Source organism: Monodelphis domestica, chromosome 7, assembly GCF_027887165.1.
Source record: "Monodelphis domestica isolate mMonDom1 chromosome 7, mMonDom1.pri, whole genome shotgun sequence".
In the NCBI taxonomy this organism is placed as follows: domain Eukaryota; kingdom Metazoa; phylum Chordata; class Mammalia; order Didelphimorphia; family Didelphidae; genus Monodelphis; species Monodelphis domestica.
The window spans coordinates 232,045,259-232,072,220 of NC_077233.1; the positions used below are offsets into that span (position 1 = coordinate 232,045,259).

Sequence of the window (26,962 nt, forward strand, 5' to 3'; positions counted from 1 at the left end):
CCCAGGGAACAGCTTCATTGGGGATAAATGGCACCGTTTAAGCTGCTTGCTCTTTTTAAAAAGACAAAAGCTAAAATTGACATCACTTGCAGCTAGTTTGCATGCAATGCTTACATTTTTCTCTTCCCCCACCCAACCTCATCCATCTAGTTAAAATAATAAAAGTCACCTGAATTTAGTCAGTTTGTAGTTTAGTCTGAGAATCCTGTTCTCTTGGGACTATTCCAGATCACCGATGGTCCCTGCTGTTAGTATACGTGAACCTATCTAGGCAACTCCCCAGAATTTCTCCTTTTACCCTCAGCCATGTCTGCTGATTCCCCTTTTGAGAAAGGCCAGCCAATTTAAAATAACAATCTCTTCCAGATTTTGTGGATGCTCAGCCTGGCTCAGATTTCCCCCTTCCACTCTGTCCACCTGTGCTCCCCAGGGTCAGCGCAGGGAACACCCTGGAGAGCTTGCTCACATCAAGGCCACCATTTCCTCCCCTCAGACATGGTTTGACCTTGTCATTAGGTTTAAAGCCCTGCTCTGTTCTCATGGCAAGAATGGGTTAGTTAGCTGATGCCAAACAATCTTTCAAGAGAATGGTCATGGCCATTTTCCTTTCCTGGAATGGCATTCTTTTTCTGTAGCAATCCAGAGAGGAATTCTCATCTCCACATTTAATTTCCAAACATGGCTATGTGCTTCTTTTTTAAACAAATACATTCATGAGCCTGTTTACACATGTCAAGTACATTTCCATCCTTTATATATCATATACCAATTCCATAATTCAGCCTGATCACGATAGGTCACCAGTAACATGAGCCGATGGTCTGGGTTCTTTGGTAAATATACCTTGGGCGTGGTATTGATCCAAACAGGAGACCCTAGATTTTATTTAGATGGTTTTCTCTTCTTTTTACCTTCGAGTGGGATGTCATAGATTAGTTGGGCAGGAGGTCAAAAGTAAACAGGATTGCAGATTAGCTTTTATGAGGTGTGGGCACCCTCTTCCTCTGCCCCAGGATGGACAGGACCAAGCTTATGGCTCTCTTCCAAACTGATCTATGTCACGAGTGTTTGGTTTCCATGCTATCAGTAAATGGGATTTTGAATCAGGGAGGCCTACGATACCTTGGTTGGTTAATGACTGTTTAAACCCATCACCTGGTCCTATCCTGTGTAGATAAATATGCAGGAGTTCAGAATAGGGGGGGAAGGGTTTGAGGATGTAGAATGAAGAGTCATTTAGATCATTTTCCTGGCGGGGTGGTAAGGAAATGCTTTATTATCAAGGGCTAAAGTTTTTTCAACCAAGAAGCCTCACTGAATAAGCCCTTTGCACTGTGCTTACATTTATGCCGTGAGCTATGCTTTGTTTGGCCAATTCGAAAACAACTGTTTCCTGAATCATTTCATTCTCCTAATGACTTAGTTGCTAACATTGCATATGTTGACTTTGGGAAAGCATCGAGTTCATAGTTATGGGTTTGTTATCCTTATTTCCAGATCCCAACTGCTCCGCCAAGTTACACTGGAAGACACCTCTGGTGAAAGGCTTTTACAAAGTTCCAGAGAATAAGAATCTCTATTACAGATATTATTCCCTGGCTGAGTCTTTCTTGGGGAGAAATCAATAACAAGGAGCGGAACAAAGTCACCGCTCATCCTGGAGCTTTCAGAATCCCAGATAATGGGGTTTCGTGTAAATGTGAACACTGGCGAACTGATAAGCTAATAACCACCCACACAATACCAAACCAACCAACAATTTTGCAGACTAAAGCAAAGCTAATTTCGTGTAGACTTAGGCTCACTCTTAAAATGCAACTGGGGAAAGACGGCATCCTCCAAGTGTCCAAGAACCAAAGTCCCAGTGACTGCTGAGCGGGCCCAGTTTGTTTTGAGTCCAGGTTTCCTTGTAGACCTCTCCCAGTGGCAAGTATTAGATCCAGGCTGCCTTCCTCTTGAGGTTGGCGCTGTATTTCTAAAGGGTACAGAGGAGCGTTGCCACTTGGTTTGCCAGTTGGTTTCTGTGTTTCAGGGGGTCAGAGAGGGAGAGAGTCATTTGGCGATCAGTTTCGTGAGTGTGTATCTGCAGACATACTTGGATTATGGGGCATTTTACTGAGGGTGGGAGGCCCTGGTTAATGTTGAGAGAAGCATTGCACTCCCTGTGAAAATGCTAGAAACACCATTAGTGAAGGCTCCCCCACCTCCCATTCTGAAGAAGTGCACAGTATCTGGTTGTTAGTTCATGGATCCCATTTAGCACAGAGTTGGACTAGTGTTTGTTGTATATGCCCCATGCCTGTGATATTGCAAATATGGGAAGAGAAGGGCCCCACAATGGAGCCTGGGGTAGACATGACCTGTGTCGTGTGGAATCTGCCTGAAGTTCTCAGTGTTATCAAGCCTTCCCATCCCACATCCCCAGAAGCCGACCTGAGAAACTGGTGTATAAGCATTTTTTCTGATTTATCTGTATTTTGTTTCCAAATGTGCCGACGGGGCCACCAGCTCAGAAAGCCAGAGGAATGGGCCATAGCAGGTTTGCTGCTGACCTGTGTGATGTGGCTTTCCCAGAGTCCCATAAGATGGTGTATCAAGAAGTCCTACTGCTTAGTAGTGCAAGGAACTTCTCTGTTCTTTATATCAAGCTAGTAGGATCTCCGAGATGAGGAACATTTTTGTTTGTGGATTTTTTTGTTTGTTCTTTGGGCTTTGGAGTAGAGAAGAGAAGTCTGTTAGATGTTTTAATCTTGGTTAACTGCAAGTTCTCTGAAAATGGTTATTTCAAAACCCATTACTTCTGCCATAGTTTCCATCTGTCTTGAGCAAATCATCCCGTTATGATTTAACATTTATTTAGTACATATCCAACATTAAAAGCATCATGGTCTCCTCATTGTTTAGCCAACATGATCCACAGCTTTCTTAAATACCTAAAGCAAGATTTTAACCTGACAGTATTGGATATATACAAGATGATGGGTTCTTTTGCATAAACTATAAGAAATCTATTCTATTTTCTAGCCTTTAAAAAAAAAAAGAAAGAAAAAAGGTAAGCCACAAAGAACATGGAAAAGGTCAATGGTTGGGGAAAAAACAGTCACTGACTTCTATAAATTGAATAAATCTATGCTGAATAATTATAACCAAACCTCTGATTCTTTCTACACTTGATCTTTGGCTGTGCCCTACAAACCCTCCACCCTGTCTCTGCACAGCGCTGGGGGAAATGAGATCGATCGATATTGCCATTCTTGCCGTGATCCATCTTGCAAGTTATTTTATTTCCCCCCTCTCTGCAAATTCATTTCCCTTTGTGCCATGCATGTGAAAAGAAAGCATGGCATGAGAGTGCCTGCCCCCATCATATCTCATCTCCAATATAAGCCCTGGGAGCATGCGCTTGCTTTTAGACAACCAGACACCTGACTTTAGCCCTTGGTGTGTGTTTGGGACGGTGATTATTAGATGGCTTGGAAATTTTATATATTTGGGGGAGGGGGGACGTTAGGAAAAGGGGGGTGGGATGTTGCATGCAGAACCCATTATTCTAAAAAAGAATAAAAATGAAATCTCCTAATGCCTCAGTCTAATCCAATTAAAAACAAGTGTTACACATTCTTGTGCCAGGAAATGGTTACTTATCCCAGCTCTATGAAGTCATTTGGAGTTGTAGAATGCCATCAGTGACATTTGCCTGCAAAAAAAGTCTCACTTTCCAAAAGGAACCATTAACGATGTAACTTTCCTCTAAGCTGTTATCAAAATGTCTAAGGTGACTATGGCCTAGATGGCAGGAGTGGTTTCTCTTTGTAAATGCTACTGCTGGAAAGTAACATTCGCTACAATAAAAATGAAAGTGTTTATAGTCCACGGACAATTTTATTTCAGCCAGTTATCAGATGTGTTTTTAAGGTTCTGTTTTTGGCAGGGTTTGAAGATGGAGAATGAGCTAATAAATTGTCATTTGGGGTGGAGGAGTAATCCCAGAAAAGAGAGGATCATTGTTTTCCTAATAACCTCACATGACTCATACAAAGATCTTTGCTGGCCGTGGTCTGTGATAGCAACTGCCCCAGAAAGCAAAGTGTGACAAAGCATCTCTGTTTATTATGGCACCTCCATTTATTATTTGTGTAAACAAGACGTGTTTGCTTTTTAACTTTGGGTAAAATGGCCTACAAGTAGCACGTCCATGATTAAAACACACAGTAACTATAAGCACAAATTCTAATCTCTCAGCGTGAAGTTAGCAGAAGGCACTCTGGGGCCATAAAAGCCACCATGTCCCTTTTTGGTGCAAAGCTGGAGTCACCCCAGTTTTCACCGCTCCGCAGATGGGGAGTGGGTTGGGGCAGCAAATAGCAATTCCAAAACCCCATGGCACCCTCAAACTTGGGGATGAAATGTTGCAGTATTTCACACATGGCTGTTCCCTGGTTTAAGAGAAATTGGATAGAGCTGTGGCTTCCGTGCACCCCCTTGATTCTGGAAAAAGGTACCGCTGTATTGTCCAGGGGGGTGATCTTTTTTCACTCAGAATGAACCAGGCCAGCTCTTCTTGGTGGGTGATAGCTGAGTTAGGTGCCTCAGGCCTAACCAAAAAGCTGTGCAAAAAGGGAACATTGTAGCTTTTATACTCAAAAGATTCAACTATTATTATACCAGCTTACAAGATTACCCAGCAGGTGCTTTTTATTAACTGATAAGAGCAGAAGCTCACTTTTGATAGATAATATATATTTATTAAATATATTAATGTGTGTTTTATAATGTATGTTCTCCCTCCCTCCCTTGTCCTTCCCCGCTGCTGACCGTTGCATACTTACAAAGAACACCTTTAAAGAATTTTCGAGACAATCAGTGTGTACCATAAATGGCTGTATATAAGAATACAAATTAAGAAGGTTGTAAAGCATGGGCAGATATGTTTTATTTTCAAAATGCTGTTCTTAACAAAAAATAAAGGCTTTACTATTTACATACACTGTTTGTTGTAACTTGTTAACACGGCCTAACAACAACATTTTCCTCCCTAATCTGGCCCTATGGCTCCTCTCAAGTCCTTCAGAAGCAGGGACCTCAGATACTACGAATCTGAGACTGCCTGTAGACTTGGTACGCATTTTAACATCACTCCGGGATATTCCTGGGCCTGGTGGTTTGAGCTGGAAACTCACTCTGACCTCCTCCTTTGGTTACTTGCATTTGCACTACTGTAGGTTCTGATCAATTGTTAAGGATTGTCATGACCCCCCCAAAAAACGATTCTCCTTTGAAATGAACTACTGGAGTAGTGAAGGAATTTAAAATGGACAAATGCTTGCAAAAGACTATCTGTGGCTTAAGGTAGAGAAAAACCAAAATCCCAGGTTTCAGTTTAAAAATCAGCTAAGTCTTTCCCCAAAGGTGGGAAAACTGATTGGAATGCTTAGAGAGAACCAGAAAATAGTGCACTGATAATACTGAATTACAAAATCCTTTGGGATTAGGGAATGGGCCTCTAGAGCTCCCGTGTCAACGTGCGTTTCAGAAGCAGTTTTGTGACCAGGGAGAGGATCATCCCCACCAATGACTGAAAGGGAAATGCCTTGTTTGCAAGAACTCCAGACTGGGGTTTTTCTCGCAGGTAGAGTAGATTACCCAGGAAAGCTCCAGAGAATAATCAAAGTAAGTTTGACCAGAATCAACTACACTTGCATAGAGAGTTGTTTTCATTTTGCCAGCATCCAAATGACTTTTACATCCAAGACTTAAGAATACAAGAGACAGATGCCATTTATTTGCTCTGGGTAGTGGTGTTTGCCTCAGGTGATGGATAGGGAGGCTCCTCTTCATCCTCTAACTTGCATTTCACTGTAACAGAAAGTAGACTCATTTAAAAAGATGCTCTGGGAAAGCACTCTAACAAGAACACTAAAAATATAAGAGATGATTCTTAAGGTAGACTCATGCTTTGGGATTGGGAATTTTATTGACTGTTTACATCAAAAGTTTAAAACATCCTTACAGTGGGGACAGCTTGGTGGCTCAGTGGATTGAGAGCCATGTCTAGAGATGGGAGGTCCTGGGTTCAAATGTGACCTCAGATACCCTCTACCTTTGTGACCCTGTGGAAGTCACTTAACCTCCATTGCTTAACCCTTAATGCTCTTCTACCTTAGAATCAATACACAGTATTGATTCTAAGATGGAAGGTAAAGGGTTTTTTGTTTGTTTGTTTGTTTTTGTTTTGTTGTCATTGGTTTTTTGGTTTTTGTTTTTGTTTTTTAATCATCACATCCAAAAACCCCAAACTGAGTTGGTTTCCCAGATTCAATTCAAGTAAAGGTCAAAAGTGTTGTTTTCAGGTCGTGAAGCTTTGGGAAAGTTTTACTGAAATATTATGGCAGATTTCAGTTTCACAACTCAACACATTTCCTTTACTGGCAAAGAGTCAAAATCAGGGTATCGCTATGGACAACAACAAGGTCAATGGAGATTCATTTCTTGGATGTCACCGTCTGGGCAAGAATGTGATCCAGGTGATTTCCCCTGGTCTGCCAAACAGGAAAGACAGCTAAAGACAGAGCATTGGGTTGTTTGTGAGAGTAACCAATCCCAAATAGATACCCCCTCCCAAATAAAAAGAAAGAAACCGTCTGAGGAAATGAAGCCCAGCTAAAAATTAACTTAGTCTATTTCTGATAGCATTTTGCCTGCTCATTGTTGTTAATACAGAAAACTTTCTGTATGCCCTTCTTTGCAGATGAGGACACTGCTTATAAAGACAGAGTATTTATTTTCCCATTGTAAGAAGGAATTATGCTTTAGTTACCTTTACCCAGCACTGTCTGGTACCCCTGCAGAATGCAAGGTGAACCTGTCTTGGGTTTGTCATGGGCATGGACCATGGCTATGAGGCATAGGTCAGTGGTGCTGCTCTCTAACCTGTCCAAATGCCCTGGCCCTATATGGAGTTCAGAGCCTTGACATTAGCGTTAATAATAGCACAGGCAAGCCCACTGAGCTAACTGACCAGAACAACTTAACCTTGACCTTAACTCTGAGATGCTGAAGGTGCCTTTGCCTTTGGGAATCACTACACGGAGAGGACAAGCTGGGAAAAGAATGAGTTGGCCCAGGCCACTGTGATTTACGGGTCTTCATTTCCCTGCATTTTTGATGGAGTCTCTTGAAGTTATTGTGAGACCCACCACTAAGTTCCTACCCAGCTCTTTTCTGTGAGTTTAAGTTAATGGAATTACCACATTTTCTTGGACATCTTAAACATTGTTATCCATCATGTAGTTAAAGTAGTCTAACACAAACACTAATCCTCCAGATGTGGTGTAAAGATTGGTTCTCAGTTTCTGGTCAGTCGTCTTTATAAGCTTATAAAAACTAGGGATTTCCCCCTCAAATTGAAGCTTAATCCACCAAAGCAACACCATGGATCCAGCCAGCATTTCCACATCTGTCTAACCAAGCCCCAGTTTTTTCTTCTTATATACAAAAATATAGGCAAAAATAGCATACTTGGACTTGCACTTTATTTAAAAGAAATTTATTTTCAAGCCATTGCCAAGCTACAGAATTGGAACTTGGCTTCAGAGCAATGGGGAATTTTTAAATGGAGAAGGATAATGAATGGCAAATTAAGATTACATCTAATTTTTTTTTTTGCATTTAAGAGATACAAAGAATCACAACCAATTTTTAAGTCACGGTCAAAAAGAAAATCTCTTCAGAGAAAGATTAGAAGCATATTGTTACAAGGAATTTCCCAGTGGTGTGGCAATGTGGACACCTCTACTTCCTCATACTATGAATGTGTGAATTTGAACACAATAGGGCCCCACATCCTCAGATGATACATTTGATGGGTGAAGTCATGGATATGACCCCCTCTGATTTCTCACACCCCACAATATGTATGTGCTCTCTCTTTCCCCATCCTGCCCCCTTGCTCCAGGGCCTTCCACCTCCCCACAAAATATAGACATATGTAATATACACATATGAACCAGAAGAAACTGCTACTGCAGGCCAACCTCCAATACTTCAGGTAGACAATGGATAACTGAAACAACAAACCTAAACTGCAGATAAGGACCCCCTGCTGTATTGCAAAATCAGAACCGGAATGGATTTTAGAGATCATTTAGTCTAGAGGTGTCAAATGTAAGGTCTGAACACTCCTGAATAAACCCCAGACTGGATTAAATGTAATTTGGAAATGTTTAACAAAATAAATAAAAACATAATAAAACATAGATAATATTACATTTTAAAATTAAGTCAGTATGTGGCCCACGGGGATTCTTAGTCCTATAGACCTTATTTCTGTTTGAGTTTGCTATCACAGATCTAGTCCCACCTGATACATGAATCTCATTTTACAATGCCTCCTTCAAGTGATCATCCAGCTTCCACTTAGAGACTTCTAATGTCAAAAAATGTAGGATCTCCAGAAGAAGCAACTTTTTTTTCTTTTTCTTTTTTTTTAATATATTTTATTTGATCATTTCCAAGCATTATTCGTTAAAGACATAGATCATTTTCTTTTCCTCCTCCCCACCCCCCATAGCCGACGCGTAAGTCCACTGGGCATTAGATGTTTTCTTGATTTGAACCCATTGCTTTGTTGATAGTATTTGCATTAGAGTGTTCATTTAGAGTCTATCCTCTGTCATGTCCCCTCAACCTCTGTGTTCAGGCAGTTGCTTTTTCTCAGTGTTTCCACTCCCATAGTTTATCCTTTGCTTATGAATGGTGTTTTTTTCTCCTGGATCCCTGCAAGTTGTTCAGGGACATTACACTGCCACTAATGGAGAAGTCCATTACGTTCGATGATACCACAGTGTATTAGTCTCTGTGTACAATGTTCTCCTGGCTCTGCTCCTCTCGCTCTAGAAGAAGCAACTTTTACTCTTTTTGTGGTTATGAGTGAGACATGCCAAATTTAGATAGGTTTTTTAAGTTTTAGGGTTCTTGGTATTCCTTAGCTAGTCTACTTTTATCATACCTTCTACCTTGGGACATGGAAACTGACTACATCACCTAAAACAAATAAAAATCAACTATGAGGGGCAGTTAGGTGGCTCAGTGGATAAAGACCCAGACTTGGAGTGAAGAGGTTGTGGGTTCAAATCTAGTCTTAGACACTTCCTAGCTGGGTGACCTTGGGCAAGTCAGTAAACCCCAACTGCCTAGCCCTTACCACTCTTTTGCCATAGAACTGATATTTAGTATCAATATCAATTCTAAGAAGTTAGGGTTAAAAAAAATCAACTGTCATTTGATCTGTGAGTTCTCTGTTCATTTATGTTGGTCTCTTTATGAAGTTTTCCCTTCCACACTGGAATCATTTATGTTGTCAGAATATTCATCTCAAAAACATCCCAAACTTCTTGGGCCAACTTTGCCTCTAGAATTCGAGGTTTTGAGTTGCTACTTATCTTTTCTTTGACCCTTTGAAATCTGTTTTCCCTACATCTAGAGCAATGCAGCAAACTGACTGCTTTCTCCTTTGTTTGTAATATAATCTGAAATAGTCACTTCCTCCCAATGTTCCTGTCCTTTCTACTTTGGTAATCATGTTCTTGGTATTGAGCAGAACCAGGTCCAGCAGAGCAATTCCCTTCTCTGCCTTTGACAAAGGAAATTATTATTAATGCAAGCCAAGCATTTATCAGCTGCCCTGATTCCCAACAAGATCTCCAGCAGAGAAGAAACTAAAGAACAGAATATTGAGGACCAGCACTTTTAAGAAACAGGAGGATGAGAAGCCAGAAAAGTGAAGAAGAAACACATCAGAAAAGCAGTTGAGTAGAGCAGGAAAAGTCCTGGATTTGATTCAGAAGGCTTCCAAGTTCTAACTGCTAATTTATTATGGTGTGACCTCTGACAAATCATTTGACTTTAACTAGGCCTCATTTACTTAACATGAAGGACTGATCTAGACTAGGCCCAGATCTCCTTCCACTACACCATGGACAGGCCTCCTTTCATTCTGCTGTTCTATTAATAGGGTAATGCTAACACTACATGGGTCTTTTACACCCCCAAAAATTTGAGGATGAGCTAAATGTTGTTCTTATTTGTTATTATTATTATTGTTAAATGTTAGTGATCAAATGTCTAGAAGACTCGGTGGATAGAAGCTGGGCCTGAAATCAGGAAGACAAGATGATACCTTGGTCAAGAAAACCCCATGGATACTATTGGCATGCCCTTGTGCATGGAATCATGGAGAGTGGGACTAATTAAACAAATAACTGCTGTATGCAGAGGACTGTGCTATGCATTAGGGGAGACACAGTTTAGTAAGACAAACTCCTTGCTCTGATGAAGTTCAAAAAGGTCCAGCAATGCTTCTTTATCACAAGCATGTGTTAATATCTCATCGCAGATGAGCAGATCAGAGCTAACACTGAGTAAGCTGACCTGCAGATGCCAACCTCTGGGGAGTGGGGTGCCTCCTTCTTTCATCCCATCCATTCCAGTTGCCAAACTGGCTTGATCCCTCACACAGCCTTAGTACTGTCCTGTCCCACCCTAAAAAATCACATCTCCCCAGGTTGCCTAGGCCTGTTTCACTTGGCCTGAAGAAGCAGGAGAGCACGGAGCAGTACCGATTGGGGGTGCAGGAGGGGAGGGGAATCGGCAATGAAGGCAATATGCTGGTGGCTCTTAACCCTTGTGACTCCTGGAACCCTCCTTGGTTATCATCAGATTCTCCTTCATTCTCCACTCACCCATTCCTTTCTCCTAGTATTTCCCCTGAAGAAGGTTGATGGCATCTTCTCTCATTCTTCAATTCACATGCAGGGGACAGATACAGGAATGGGCAGGCTCTTGCCCCTACCAGTACCTCTACTTTCAGAGTCTGCTACCATCATTCAGCAGCTACCTCCCCTTTAATTTTCATTCACCATAAAGCTGAGCCCTGGGACACTCAACCTTCTCCCCTTGGGAGTAGAGAAGAGCAGTGACTCCTTACCCTAGACACTCCATCTCACGCCTTTGGGCATTTAGACTGGCTGTCTCCCCAGGAATCCTCTCCCTCTCTGGGGGTACCTCCTGGCTTCCTTCAAGTCCCAGCTAAAATCTCAGTTAAGGAAGGCTTAATTCTAGTACCTTCTCTGTTAATTATTGCCAACTGATTCTGTCTATCTCTTGTTTGCATGTTGTATCCCAGTTCCTTAAGGGCAAAGATTGTATTCTGACTTCTTGTGTCCCCAGCACTTATCCATAGTAGGTTTTAATAAGTGTTTATTGACTGCTTGACTGACCAGATCCCCCTCTCCAACAAATGAATAATTAACTGACCCTGATTCCTACCCTCTTCAAACACCCTAGACTTCCAGGTCCTCAATCTCTTCAATTCCCATGACGCCTATCTTCCAACTACTTTAACCTTCATCAGAGGTCCCTTCCCCAAATAAATTTGCTTCAAGATGAAATTCCTAGTTATAGCTTTAGAAGTGATGAATAGGAAGGGACTGCTTTTGCTGCTCCCCTAGTTTTCTATACAGTTAGAAAAGAGGGTCTGGAAAATCATGTTCTTAACTATTTTTGTGTCATGGATCACCCCACTTTGGCATTTGGGTGAAGCCTAGGGACCTTTTCTTTGAATAATGGTTTTTTTTTTAAACCTTTACTTTCTTAGACTCAATACTATGTATTGGTTCCAAGGCATAAGAACAGGAAGGACTAGGCAATGGGGGTTAAGTGATTTGCCCAAGGTCACACAGCCAGGAAGTGTCTGAGGCCAGCTTTGAATCCAAGGCCTCCCATCTCTAGGCCTGACTCTCAAACAAACTGAACTACCCAGTTGCCCCTGAATTTTTTTAAATGTATAAAATTAAATACATGAAATTACAAAGGAAATAAAAAATGAGTGAAAATAGGGGTAAGGTAGATAGCTCAGTGGATTGAGAGCCAGGCCCAGAAATGGGAGGTCCTTGGTTCAGTTCTAGCCTCAGACACTTCCTAGCTGTGTGACCTTGGGCAAGTCACTTAACCTCCACTGCCTAGCCTAATCACTCTTCTACCTTGGAACCAATATTTGATTATAAGACATAAGGTAAGGGTTTAAAAAAAAAGAAAAGAAAGATATAATTTTTTCCCCTATTCAAGTTCAACACCCCCCGAAATTAACTGATGGATTCTGGGATAAAACTACAAATCATTTCTACGAATTGTTTGTTGCCTCCCAGTTGAAAAACTTTTTGCCCTCAGAATGAAGCTGTTTTCTTTCCCTGGTTCATAACTGCCATGAAGGCCCTAACCAAGGCATGCCCACATTAATAACTATGGATAGGTAAAAACATTTTTCTTCCATTTTCCAGGTGATTCCTCCCACTCTGTAAGCTGTTTACATTTTTTGATTCATCCAGTTTTACACAGGAGGTTAAAAATCATTTTGGCTAATAGTCTGCAGTATGTAGTCCCCCCTATATCTCTTTGTTCTACTGTGGGCTTCTGTGGGATGTTTCGAAGGAAAAAAATAAAAAAAAACGGTAACTTCACATTTAGTTTTTGGCAGAAAGACAGTTGCCACATTTTGCTTATTGCATGTCTCCATGCCCCTCTGTGGGCAATAACAAAGCCAACTCAAGATGGGGTGTAAGGAGAGAAAAGCTCAGAGAAATACTGAGCCAGATGAACAGCTGAGAGGGTGGTGAGGTGGGGACTACTACAACTCTGCATAGTAATAAGATGATAACAATACCTAAATGATTACAGCCATTATTTCCTCTGAGCTCAGTCTGTGACCTGGGATGAACATTTCCATTAACCACCAGAAAGAAAAAAAAAGCACCAAAGCATAAATAGAGGCTACTTCAACCTAATAATCAGAGCTGAAATTCAAATGGAGAGGGTTCAAAAGCCAAGACATGAATTGTTTCGAAGTGGAGAGACAAGCCTGACATAGCAGTTAAGATCCAACCTAAATAAAAATGCTGTGTACACATATAAATAGAGCTGTCTAAATAGAAAAGAAACCAATAATGGTCCCATAGAAAAGAGAATGAAATGTACTTCCCTCTTTTCCTCTAAAAGGTGAGGAACTTGGCTTTTCCATGAACCCTTATCGATTATAATTTTTGTTGCATTATGATCTGGAAAAGTTGCATTTATAATTTTTGCCTTTCTGCATTTGGTTGTGATTTCATTTTATGCCCTAGTACATGGTCAATTTTTGTATATATAGCATGTGCTGTTGAAAAGAAGATATATCCTTTTTAATAATATTTTTCCATACTTACATGATTCATTTTCTTTCCCTCCTTTCTTTCCTCCCTGCTCCCAGAGGTGACAAGCAATTCCACTGGGTTATACAAATGTTATCACTTGGTACCCATTTCCAGATGATTCATTGTTGTTATATAGTAATTTTTTAAAGTCTAAACCCCAAATCGCACGCGCACACACACACACACACATATATGTAATAAGTGATGCCATATGTTTTGCTTTTGTATTTCTACTCCCATAGTTCTTTCTCTTAATGTGGATAGCATGATATATTCTTTTTTATCCTGGTTCAGTTTTCTCCAGCTATCTTTTAAACCCAATTTTTCTAAAATTTCATTCCCTTTTTTTACTCCTTTCATATTTTTTAAAATTAGATTTATCTAGTTCTGATAGGGGAAGGTTGAGTCCCCCCACTAGTAGGATTTTGTTATCTATTTCCTCCTTAAGCTCCTTTAGTTTCTCCTTTAAGAATCTGGATGCTATATCATTTGGTGCATATATGTCAAGTACTGATATTTCTTCATTGTCTATAATGCCTTTTATCAAGATATAATTATCTCCCTTATCTCTTTTAATCAGATCTATTTTTGCTTTAGCTTTATCTGAGATCATGATTACTACTCCTGCTTTTTTTTTTTTTTGGTCTCAGTTGAAGCCCAGTAGATTCTGCTCCATCCCCTTACCCTTTACTCTTGTGTCTTTCTGTCTCATGTGTGTTTCTTGTAAACAACATATGGCAGGATTCTGGCTTTTAATCCATTCTTCTCTCTGCTTCCGTTTTATGGATGAGTTCATCTCATTTACCTTATGGTGAGGAACTTGGAAGCAACATGTTGCATATTTTGTCAGTTGCAGTCATTGTCATGATTATTTTTCCTTATTTCTTTAAAAGAATGAGTTGATCTGAGAAAGAATTGTTGGAATAAGAATGCAGATAAAAGCCTACAATTTTTCATTTGTTTATTTGTGCATATATTTTGGGGTTTTGGTTTTAGAAGATTATTCACCTACAAAAATGAACAATATGGAAATACCTTTTCCATGATAATACATGCATAACCCAGATTGAATTGCTTGCCAACTCTAGGAGGGGTTTGGAAAAGGAGGGAGGGAGACAATTTGGATCATATAACTTTGGAAAAAACTTATGTGGAAATTTTTTATTAAGAAATAAAATAAGATATGAATAAATAAACAAACAAATAAATAAAAGGGTAAGTTAGTACAGCTAGGTAACACAGTGATAGAGCACCAGATCTAGGAGGACTTGGGTTCTAATCTGGCCTTAGACACCTCCTATCTGTATGACCCTGGACAAATTGCTTAACCCTTTCCCTTGCCCTTATCACTCTTCTGCTCTCAAATGGCTTCTAAGACAAAAGGCAAGGATTATTTTCTTAATTTTTTTTAAAAGTGAGAGTTGATAGAGAGTCAGGTGAAAGGAAAGGAAGATGAAGGAGAGAGATATCCAGGAGCAACTTTTATAAAATCAATAGGTCCTAATGAAAATTATTTTTGACATTTAAAAGAAAAAAATATTAAAATAAACAAATTCTGCTGGAGGCCATCATACCCTGGCTGACTGACAAGGTCACAGTCTGGGGAAATGGGGTCTGCAAGGCAACCCCCCAGAGAATGAGGCCCTCACTGATCCTCCTCTGTGACTTCTTTCTCTCTAATTTCCCTTACTAATGGACTTGTTATGATTATTATTCTCTCCCCAATACAGGAGAAATAATATGAGAGCAAATACTTATCAATACACATATATCCCACCTTAATTCCTCCCAGACAATTACCCTAAAAGATTACATTCACAGAATTAAAACCTAGAGATCACTACCTATTGCCCCCCTCCCTTCCTTCTTCACAGAGCCACATTCACTCCCATTACAAGCCAGGCAAGCCAAGAACATCAATCACCTTCAAGACAGACTCCACTGAATTCTGTTTATAGATAGAAACCAGGCAACATTGCCAGGTGCTTTAAAGTAACACAAGAAAAATAGAACTTGTAAATTGAGGAAAACCCCAAATCTGGTCTGTCATTAAATTGCCCTCTAACCTTGTACCTAGCTATGAAATGTTTTGTTACCCATCTCCTAAGTAATTGTGATTGATTGTGAAAGCTGACCAAAAGTAACAATGGGAGAACTAACCTCTAGATCACCCTGTTTATGTCATTCATCTATAGCAACAATGTTTCATTGACTATCATCTCCTTAGGCTATGTGTCTTATTATCATAGAAGCATATATATAGAAAATTGATTGTATGCCAAAGAAGTATGTAATCACCAACCTATATAATAAACAAATCTCTGTGCTATGGCAGAACCCTGTGTGATGCCTATGCATGTGGGCTGGAGCACACAGTGCTTCTCATCTCCATTACTTGATGAGATTGTCACATCTAGATGGAGTGAACCCTCACCCTCAGGGAGACCTCTGGACGGCTCCAAAAGAAATGCACTGCTGTCCAGCTAGAGACCAAAGGGGAAATACTAAAAACAAATTAAAAAGTAGTTAAAATGATCCTGGTGCAGTGTGCAGTCAGGTGGGGAGGGAGGGAGTTAATTATCTCAAAACTATCAAATCTGTCTTATAAAGGTTAGGAGAGCCTGTAAGTAGATCCACCTGAAAAGTGAAAGCAAACAGATTTGAATATTAGTAATCAGATTTTTATACAACACTATTAGTAAAATGTTTTGATGGATAAACACCTAGAACAATAATGTATTGGCCCTAACAAGATGGTCAAGTAATTGGAAATGTGATCTGTAGTAATTTTAGTCTACTTAGCCTTTAAGCTAATATAATAGTCAATGTATGGGTTTTGTTTTGTTTTGTTTTTGAGATTCCCTATTTGCTCAGGCTGGAGGTGCAGTAGCCTCTAAAGACCTGACCCCACAGCTGACTGGCACATGAGGTGTGACCTGCTTCTTCCCTACCTGGACATGTTAGCACCTCAGGTGGCATGGCTGCCAGGCCTTCATTGCCAGGGAAAGAGGTTCACCATCTGCATGAGGGACTTAGGACAGAAACCCAGAAGCAGATCAAATCCTATTGCAGGGAGTAAAGCCTTTGGCTACCAAAGATGGCAACAATACATCTTTCAAAACAGTTACATCTCACCCAAAGGATATTTATCCTGTAAACTCAAGAATGTAGAATATGACTGGCCAACAAGGGAGCAGAGGAAAGACCGAAGTTTTATGCCAAGTAGGCAGCATTTAAAAATTATCCCCCTTTATTAGGAGTTATAACCTTTCATTGTAACACATAGAACTTAGAGAAATTTAGTTTTGGAGAGGCATTGGAAGATCATCTTGTACAACCCCTTTGTGTTAGAATTAGAGCAACAGAGTCCTCAATATATGAACTAACTTGCCATAATAATACATAGGCACAAAGCTGGGATTTGACTCCAGTTCCACTGACTTCAATTCCAGTGTTCTTTTTCCCACAGTTTTTTTTTTGGGGGGGGGGACCAATAGGACTTTAATTTTACAGCTATAACCACCACCCATCAAGGGACTCTCCATCATCCATCAAGGGACTCCTTTGGTCTGATTGGTTGAACTCACCAATCACTCTATTTTCTAAAATCTTTGTGCCCTTTAACAAGTTCAAACCTATCACAAAATAAATATTGATATGTCGCAGAGACTGGAGTTTCCTGACATTATATTTGTGCATTTATAAAATCATTTAAAAAAAACCTTTCCTAAACACATACATCAATAGAAGAGAAAAATAGTAAATCAATGATGTACATACCATTAAAAAACTAGAAAAAGAACAAATTAAAAAATAGACAGCAAAACAGAAATCATGAAAATCAAAGGAGAGATTATTAATAAAATTCAAAGTAAAAAAAAAACCCTACTGAACTCATAAATAAAACTAAGAGTTGGTTTTATGCTAAATAACCCACCCCCAAGATACACTTATGGCTGGGACCTTGGCTGAGACGAGCAAATATCGAATAAAGCTACTTCAAAAATAAATACAAAGAAAATATACAAATAAAATAGATAAACCATTGTTTAATTTGATTTTTTATAAAAAAGGAAAAAAGAAAAACCAAACTACCAGTGTTGAAACTGAAAAGACTTGAATGCATCACCAATGAAGATGAAATTAAAACAATTACCAGGAGCAATTTTGCCCAAATATATGCTGGTAAAAAACAATCTAAGCAAAATAGGTGAATATTTACAAAAATATAAATTGCCCAGATTAACCGAAGAGCAAATAGATATTTAAGTATCTTTATCTTCAAAAAAGGAATTGAAAGTCACAAATAAGCTCCTTAAGGAAAAAATCCCCAAGATAAAATGGATTTACAAGTGAATTCTATCAAGCATTTAAGGAACAATTAATTTCAGTAATAGACAAACTATTAAAGAAGGAGTTCTACAAAATTGATTTTTTGATACAAATAAGGTTTCAATACCTAAACCAGGGAGAACAAAAACAAAAATAAAATTATATACAAATTTCCCTAATGAATACTGATGTAAAAATGTTTATTAAATATTAATAAGGAGATTATAGCAATTTGTGCAAAGATCATACACTGTGACTAAGTGGTATTAACATCAGGAAGGCAGTATTAGTTTAATATTAGGAAAACTATAAGCATAAATGACCATGTAAATAACAAAAATAAAAACTATATGATATCAATAGATGCAGAAACGATCTGACAAAATACAACACCCCTTCCTATTAAAAAAAAAACACACTAGAAATCATGAGAATATATACAGCCTTTTAAAAAATGATAAGGAGTATCTATCCAAAACCAAAAGCAAGCATTATTTGTAATGGGAATACTTTATTAAAAGCCTTTCCCATAAGATCAGGAGTGAAGCAAGAATGTCTAGTATGACCACTATTATTCGCTACAGTATTAGAAATGCTAGCAATAGCAATGACAAGAAAAAGAAATTGAAGGAATTAGAATAGATAACAAGGAAACAAAACTCTGCCGATGATAAAATGGTATACCTGGAGAACCCAGAGAATCAACTAAAAAAGTACTTGAAATAATCAACAACTTTGGCAAAGTTTCAAGATATATAAGAAACTCACATAAATCATTAGCATTTCTATATATTGCCAACAAAACCCACCAAAACAAGATAAGAGAAATTCCACTTAAAATAACTGCTCACATTCTGAAATACTTGGGAGTTTATTTGCCAAGAAAAAATCTAGGGAGTAAAAGAACCCAATTACAAAACCCTTTTCATACAAATATAAAGACAGGTCTGAACAACTGGAGAAAAAAATAGTAATTGCTTATAGGTAGGTCAAGTCAGTACATTAAAATTTATAATTCTATTTAGATTATTTGCTGTCATGCCAAACTACCAAAGAAGTATTTTATAGAGCTAGAAAATATAACAAAATTCATCCAGAAGAACAAAAAGTCAAGAATATTAAGGGATACAATGAAAAAAAAAAGGTGAAGGAAATCAGTCTAGCAGTACCAGATTTCAAACTGTATTACAATGCCATAATCATCAAAACAACCTGGTATTGGCTAAGAAATAGAGTGGTGGATCACAATATATACTATCAAAAGACCATAGGGATTAGATTCTTTCCTCCTGGTTCCTGGAGGTTTGAGCTGCTGATCCAAGATAGAAATCTCACATCTGGGGGGCAGCTGGGTAGCTCAGTGGATTGAGAGCCAGGCCAAGAGATGGGAGGTCCTAGGTTCAAATCTGACCTCAGACACTTCCCAGCTGTGTGACTCTGGGCAAGTCACTTAACCCCCATTGCCTAGCCCTTACCACTCTTCTGCCTTGGAACCAATACATAGTGTTGATTCCAAGATGAAAGGTAAGGGTTTAAAAAAAAAAAAAGAAATCTCACATCCAGCAGAAATCTGGAACAAGATTACATTGGATTTGAAATATTGAAAGTGGATACAAAAAGACTTCAGCAATGCAGACTATTAAATGTGTTGTTGTGGGTGATGGTGTGCCTTTCCTCCCAACATGGCTTAAATGCTAGTAAATTTTGATTAATTATGTATTGTCAGAAAACTGATTAGTACTAGTTAAAAAAAAAAGATCATAGGAATTTAGTATTTGATAAACTCAAAGATTCAAGCTTTCGGGTTAAGTACTCATCATTTGACAAAAATTGCTCAACTTTAGCCATAGCTCATCTTACATTGTGAAAATGTACTATTCTGAACCCCTATTTGCTATTTAACCTCACCTTCTGACTGGGTAAGAACAAGGCCTGAGGCTTATCTGTAAAAGGGAGATGCATGCTTATATTGGGAGGACACCAGAAACCTCACAACTCATGACAAATGCTGGAGAGGATATGGAAAAAATCAGAACCCTAATGCAGTGTTGGTGAAGTTGGTGAAGAACTAGTCCAACAATTCTAGGGAACAATTTGGAACCATGCCTCAAATGCTATAAATATATGTATATATAGCCCTTGATCTAGCAATACCAGTGCTAGGTGTGTGTTCCAAAAAGATCAAAGAAGTGTGTTATGATTAAAGTTATCTCAAGAGACTGACTTTTGAGTAAGAATATAAGTTTATTGATTATATAAAGTTTATTGGTTAGGCCAGCATCAAAACCAATAAAGTCATATAGGTCTCTATGGCTCTCTTATTCCAAGATGACTAAATTTTTAGCTCATTATTGAGCCCGTCCCTTGAACATCCCAAGACATTTTTAATTAGTGATAGATAATTAAGGGGTGGTCCATCAGACTATGCACCCCTTTCCATGTCCATAAGCAGACAGGTTATGTCCACCAGAAAAGAACCCTTTTCACCTTAATTTATTAACAAAATTCTGTTTAAAAGGAAGACATTCTTTGGGATTTCCAAGGACAAAGGAAAAGCAAAAAGTAACAGACTAAATTATATCTCTGACTCAGATTCCAAACAGAAGAATACATGGTAATTTTCTTGAATATATAGGAATTAACAGTATATGAAAAATAAATTCTTACAAAAGGAAAAAAGGACCTATTTATACCAAAAGGTTTAAAAGCAGCTTTTTGTGAGGAAAAGTCTTGGAAATTGAGGGGATGCCCATCAATTGGAGAATGGCTGAACAATTTATAGTATCTAATTGTGAAGGAAAACTACTGTACTATAAAAAATGATAAACAGAATGGTTTCAGAAAATGTGGGAAGTCTTGTATGAACTGATGCAAAGTAAAGTAAGCAGAACCAGAAGAACACTGTACTCAGTAATGGCAATATTTAAGGATGGTCAATTTTGGCAGTTAGCTGGCTCAGTAGACAGGAAGACTCATCTTTCTAAGTTCAAATATGGTCTCAGACACTTATTAGCTCTGTGACCCTAAGCAAGTCATTTAAGTCTACCTCCTCTGTCAAATGAACTGGAAAAGGAAATGGCAAACTATTCTAGTATCTTTGCCAAGATACCCAAATGATATCACAAAGAGTTGAACACTAATGAAATGACCAAACAACAATAGCTATAAAAGGCTGAGCTACTCTGACCAAGAAGAGGATCCATGACAGTTTCAAGGGACCCAAGATGAAAAGTCCTATCCTTCCCCAGAGGGAGAACTGGAGAACTCTGAGTATTTGTTGAACAATACTATATTTTTTTTACTTTATTTTTCTTTTTTTATTTGTGTGTATGTGTGTATTGTGTTGTATGTAAGTTTTCTTTTGCAACATGGCTAACATGAAAATGTTTTACACGACTTCATATATATAATCAATATACTATTGCTTGCCTCCTCAAAAAGTGAAGGAAGAGCAAGAGGGAAGGAGAGAATTTGGGACTCAAATGTGTAAAAAATGAATGCTTAGGGGGCAACTGGGTAGCTCAGTGGATTGAGAGCCAGTCCTAGAGACGGGAGGTCCTAGGTTCAAATCTGGCCTCAGACACTTCCCAGCTGTGTGACCCTGGGCAAGTCATTTGACCCCCATTGCCTAGCCCTTACCACTCTTCTGCCTTGGAGCCAATACACGGTATTGACTCCAAGATGGAAGGTAAGGGTTTAAAAAAAAAATGAATGCTTAAAAATATTTTACAGAAAGACAGAGCTAAGATGGCAGCATAGTAGCAAGAGCCTTCTGAATCTTCTTCCAACTGATTATTACAAAGTATTTCAAAAGGACAGAAATCAAAATCATATGGAGTAAAGGGGTTCCCCACTGGACTCAGCCTTGGAGGTAGACAGTGTTTTGGAATTCCCACTGCTATAAGGAGGTGAAACTGCACTTATCAAAGTGCAAGCTTATCACCCCTGTCCCACACCAGAGTCAGAGCAAAGGCCAAGCAATCTAAATTCTTGAGGGTGGCTGAAAGCACCGTAGACTAACCCCTGAAGGCAGTGCAAGGCCTTAGCAGCCCGACTTAAGTCTTGAAGCTGAAGAGCATGGAGCCTGGGCAGCAGAGCACAGAGCTTGGGCAGAAACAAGGCTGGCCACAGACAAGGCAGCAAGGACTGGAAAGGTAGCCTCAGAGCAAAATGCTTTAAAGCATGCTACACAAAACATCACAGATTTACTTGCCCTCACTCAGGCTTCTGACTGAGCAATGAAGATAGTCACAAGGCAAAGCCCTGTGAGACAGAAGCTAAGAAACAATCAACATACAGGAACCCCAATCTACTAGTGGTAAAAGGAATAAGTGGCAGCAAAAAAAAAAAGCTCTTGACCTTGGATAATTTCTTTTTTTTTCCTCATAACAATATGTAGCATTCATTTATTTTTTTTCCTTTTAAACATTATTTTATTTGGTCATTTTCAAACATTATTCATTAGAAACAAAGATCATTTTCTTTTCCTCCCCTCCCCCTCCCACCACCCCTCCCATTGGAGATGCGTGATTCCTCTGGGTATCACATGTGTTCTTGATCCTGGATAATTTCTATGGAGAAAAAGAGCAAAATACAGATACAAAATAGCAGAGAGTGACAGACAAGCAAATACATCCAAACTTTCCAAAAAAAATGGAAATTGGTCACAAACTCTTGAGGAACTCAAAAAGGAGTTCAAGAACCAAGTAAGAAAGATCTTAAGAAAAATGGAAAGAAAAGTGGGAAAAAGAAATTAAAGTAATACAAAAAGAAATAACAGCTTAAAAGACAAAATTATCCATATGGAAAAAGAGGTACAGAAATAAATTAAGTAATAAGCAAATTGGAGACCAGAATTGACCTGCTGATATCCATGAAAAATGCAGGATAGATCAAGCCAAAAAGGAACATCAAAAGATCATAGCTGAAAATCTGTCTTTAAAGACTAGATTTGGGCAAGTAGAAGCTAATGATATCACAAGACAGCAAGAATTAATAAAGCAAAATTAAAAAATGAAATATTTCATTGAAAAGACAACTGACTTGGAAAACAGATCCAAGAGAGACAATTTGAGAATAATTGGGTCTACCTGAAAGCCTGGAACAAAAGTCTTGACAACATATTATAAGAAATTATCCAACAAAACTGCCCTGATATTCTTGAACAAGAGGGCACAATAGATATTGAAAGAATCCACAGATCACCTCCTGCATTAAATCCCCAAATGAAAACTACCAGCAATGTTATAGCCAAGTTCAAGAGCTTCCAGGCCAAAGAGAAAACACTGCAAAGCATTCAGAAACAAACAATTCAGATATCAGGATTACAGGATTACACAGAATCTGGCAGCTTTGACATTGAAGGATCAGAAGGCTTGGAATATGATATTCTGGAAGGCTAAGGAACTGGGTCTACAACCAAAAATCACCTACCCATCAAAACTGACTATATACTTTCGGGGAAAAGTTTGGCCATTTAACAAAATTGAAGATTTCCAAGCATTCCTAAAGAAAAGATCAGAACTAAATGGAAAATTTTATTTCCAAATACAAAATTCAAAAGAACTGTAAAAAGGTAAATAAGAAAGAGGGGGAAAATTTTTAAGGGCTTCAGTGAGGTCAAATTGATTATATTCTTATATGGAAAAATAGTATCTGTAGCTCTTAAAAATTGTTTTCACTATCATAGTAGATAGAAGAATTATTCATAGGCAGAGATTTTTAAAAACCACTCTATAGCACAAATGAATAATATGGAAATAGGTATCAAATGACAACATTTATACAGCCCAGTGGAATTGTTTGTTGGCTCTGGGAGGGAGTAGAAAAGAAGGGAGGGAAAAAAAATGAATCATGGAAACATAGGAAAGTATTTTAAAAGGTAAATTAATCAATTATTATTTTTAAAAAGACATGCAAAATTTAAAAAATGAAAAAAATTACATGTAATTGGGAAATATTTAACAAAATAAATAAAAATATATTAAAAACACAAAAATAAAGATAAGCAGAATGTTTTCAGAAAAAACTGGGAAGACATGAACTGATGCAAAATGAAGTGAACAGAATCAGGAGAACTGTGTGAATGGTTACAGCAATATTGTAACAAAGATAAATTATGAGAGACTTAGACATTCTAATTAATACAACGATCCAAGATAATAACAAAGGATCCAAGATGAAAAATGCTATCTACCTCCAGAGAGAGAACTGATGAACTCTGAGTACAGATTGAAGCATACTTTTTTCACTTTATTTTTCTTGCTTTAAAAAAAAGTCTAATATGAAAATATGTTTTGCATGACTTCACATTGATATGATATTGCTTGGCTTCTCAATGGACAAGGGAGAGAGAGGCTAAAGGAAAAGAATTTGGAACTTCAAATGTGAAAAGGTCAATGAGAAAAAGTATTTTTCATTAAATCAATACTTCCCTGCCCCAAACCTCCCTGGTCCCCTGTGTTGTAGCATAGTAAGTAATTGCCTTTCCTCTCTTTAGTCCCAAATGCTGCCAAAGAATAAGCAAATAAAGTTAATAAATAGATGTCAAAATGCCTGTGCACAAAAGTTAATAAACTATTTTCACAGGCAAGCTCTTTTGACTTATAATTAAAACCAGTTTTCTCTTAAATCCCAAGAGGAGAGCCTATGTGGCTCAATGGATAGAGGAATAGGTCTGGAGAGAGAAGTTCTGGGTTCAAATCTTACGTTGGACTCTTCCCAGCTGTGCAATCCTGGGAAAATCACTTAACCCCATTTGCTTCAGTTTCTTCATGTGTAAAATGAACTGGAGAAGGAAATGGCACAAATGACTCCAGTATCTTTGCCAAGAAAAGCACAAATTGGGGCAGGAAGAGTCAGATAGAACTAAAACAACTGAAAAACAACATGGCATAGTAAAATGAGAATTGGCCTTGGAGCTTGGAAGACCAGAATTCTACCCCTGACACATACCGGCTGTGTGACCGTGAGCAAGTCATTGTGTGTGTCTGTATTTGTCTGTCTGTCTGTCTGTCTCTTTCTCTCCCCTCTAGGCCAGGGATGTAAATCTCAAATATAAATATGTCCTTGGCTTAAACCTGACTTGGAAAACCACAAATTAACATTATTTATGCTGTACTGTATTTTTATTTAGTTTGTTAAGCATTTCACTATTATATTTTTTAAAAACCCCTACCTTCAGTCTTAGATTCAATACTATGTATTGGTTCCAAGGCAGAAGAGCAGTGAGGGCTAGGCAGTGGGGTGAAGTGACTTGCCCTGAGTTACCTAGCTAGGAAGTGTCTGAGATCAGATTTGAACCCAGGACCTCCTATCTCTAAGTCTGGCTCTCAGTCTACTGACCCACCCAGTTTCCCCCCAATTACATTTTAATATGGGTCAGAGTTTTGTTGGTCCATTGGAGCAGTGGGCACCCAAATTTGATACCTCTCCTCTAGGCAATTCTCTTATAATATAAATCACAGAGAGCTTGCCCAGCTCCATTGGTAGCAGAAGCTTTCTCACCTGGGAATTCTCTTTCCCAGTGAAAACACAAGTCCAGTCTCTATTCTATCTTTTGGTACTTATCAAGGAAATTGGAAGTTAATATCAAATTCATTTTTTAAAAATGCTTACTTTCTGTCTCAGAATTGATACTAAATCTCAATCCAAGGCAGAAGAGATGTCAAGCCTAAACAATTGAGATTAAGTGACCTACTCAGGGTCATTCAGATAGGAAGTATCTGAAGCCACATTTGAATCCAGAACCTCCCCTATCCAAGCCTGGCTTTTTATGCACTAAGCTACCAGCCAGACCCACAAATTCACTTATGCAGAATACTCTATTTCTTTTTATTTGATTAATTTTTAATTTTTTTTTACCAATTACATGTAATAACAAATTTCAACATTAAGTTTTCTGAAGTTATATGATCCAGATCATCTCCCTCCTTTCTTCCCTCCCCCATTCCGGACCTGGCAATCTGGGTTATACAGGAATTATCACACAAAGCATTTTTCTAAATTATTCATTTTTGTAAGTGAATAATCTTATGAAACATCCTATTTCTTGATACTTGATCAATGAGGTCTTCCTGTAGTATTATTTTACAAAGAAAGCCTCAGTATTTTTTTCAGAAATTAATATATAAAAGGAATATACCTTCTTTTCAGCAGCACATGGTACATTCACAAAAATTGATCATGTATTAGGGCATAAAAACCTTGCAAACAAGTGCAAAAGAGCAGAAATAATAAATGTAACCTTCTCAGACCACAATGCAATGAAAATAATAATTAGTAAGGGTACATGGAGAGATAAATGAAAAATTAATTGGAAATTAAAAAATACAATTCTCCAAAACTGGCAAGTTAAAGAACAAATCGTAGAAATAATTAGTAACTTCATTGAAGAAAATGACAATGATGAGACATACTTTCAAAACCTATGGGACGCAGCCAAAGTAGTACTCAGGGGGAAATTTATATCCTTGAGTTCATATATAAACAAAGTAAGAAGGGCAGAGGTCAATGAATTGGGCATGCAAATTAAAAAACTAGAAAGTGAATAAATTAAAAATCCTCAGATGAAGACTAAATTAGAGATCCTAAAAATCAAAGGAGAAATCAATAAAATTGAAAGTTAAAGAACTATTGATTTAATAAATAAGACTAGAAGCTGGTAATTTGAAAAAACAAATAATATAGACAAAGTACTAGTCAGTCTAATTTTTTAAAAAAAAAGGAAAGAAGAAAACCAAATTGACAGTATCCAAGATGAAAAGGGAGACCTCACCTCTAATGAAGAGGAAATCAAGGCAATCATTAAAAACTACTATGCCCAATTATATGGCAAAAAATATGGCAATCTAAGTGATATGGATGAATACTTACAAAAATGTAAATTGCTTAGACTAACAGAGGACGAAATAGATTACCTAAACAACCCCATATCAGAAAAAGAAATTGAACAATCCATCAAAAAACTCCCTAAGAAAAAATCCCCAGGTCCAGATGGATTCACAAATGAATTCTATCAAACATTCAAAGAACAATTAATCCCAATACTATACAAACTATTTGACAGAATAAGCAAAGAAGGAGTTCTACCAAATTCATTTTACAACACAAATATATTACTGATTCCAAAGCCAGTCAGGTCAAAAACAGAGAAAGAAAACTATAGACCAATCTACTTAATGAATATAGATGCAAAAATTTTAAATAGGATACTAGCAAAAAGACTCCAGCAAGTTATCACAAGGGTTATCCACTATGACCAGCTAGGATTCATACCAGGAATGCAAGTATGGTTCAATATTAGGAAAACCATCCACATAATTGACCATATTAACAAGCAAACCGACAAAAATCACATGATTATCTCAATAGATGCAGAAAAAGCC

At 38.1% G+C, this 26,962-nt stretch overlaps 1 protein-coding gene and 1 long non-coding RNA gene across 2 annotated transcripts in view; one reads left to right on the forward strand and one right to left on the reverse strand.

The window, feature by feature from the left end:
* LOC130455629 (G-protein coupled receptor family C group 5 member B-like) overlaps positions 1 to 4,985 on the forward strand; it is a 28,599-nt gene extending 23,614 nt beyond the window's left edge. Inside the window, exon 4 of the mRNA XM_056806565.1 lies at positions 1,498 to 4,985. Within this exon, the coding sequence (XP_056662543.1) occupies positions 1,498 to 1,542 (45 nt within the window). The 3' untranslated portion in view covers positions 1,543 to 4,985. The remainder of the gene's footprint in view (positions 1 to 1,497) is intronic.
* On the reverse strand, positions 4,909 to 23,528 carry LOC130455630 (uncharacterized). The gene is made up of 2 exons (XR_008913715.1): positions 10,740 to 23,528; positions 4,909 to 5,856 (listed from the first exon to the last, which is right to left on the reverse strand). It is a non-coding gene; the product is annotated as an uncharacterized LOC130455630 (long non-coding RNA).
* Between the last annotated feature and the right edge of the window lie 3,434 nt (positions 23,529 to 26,962).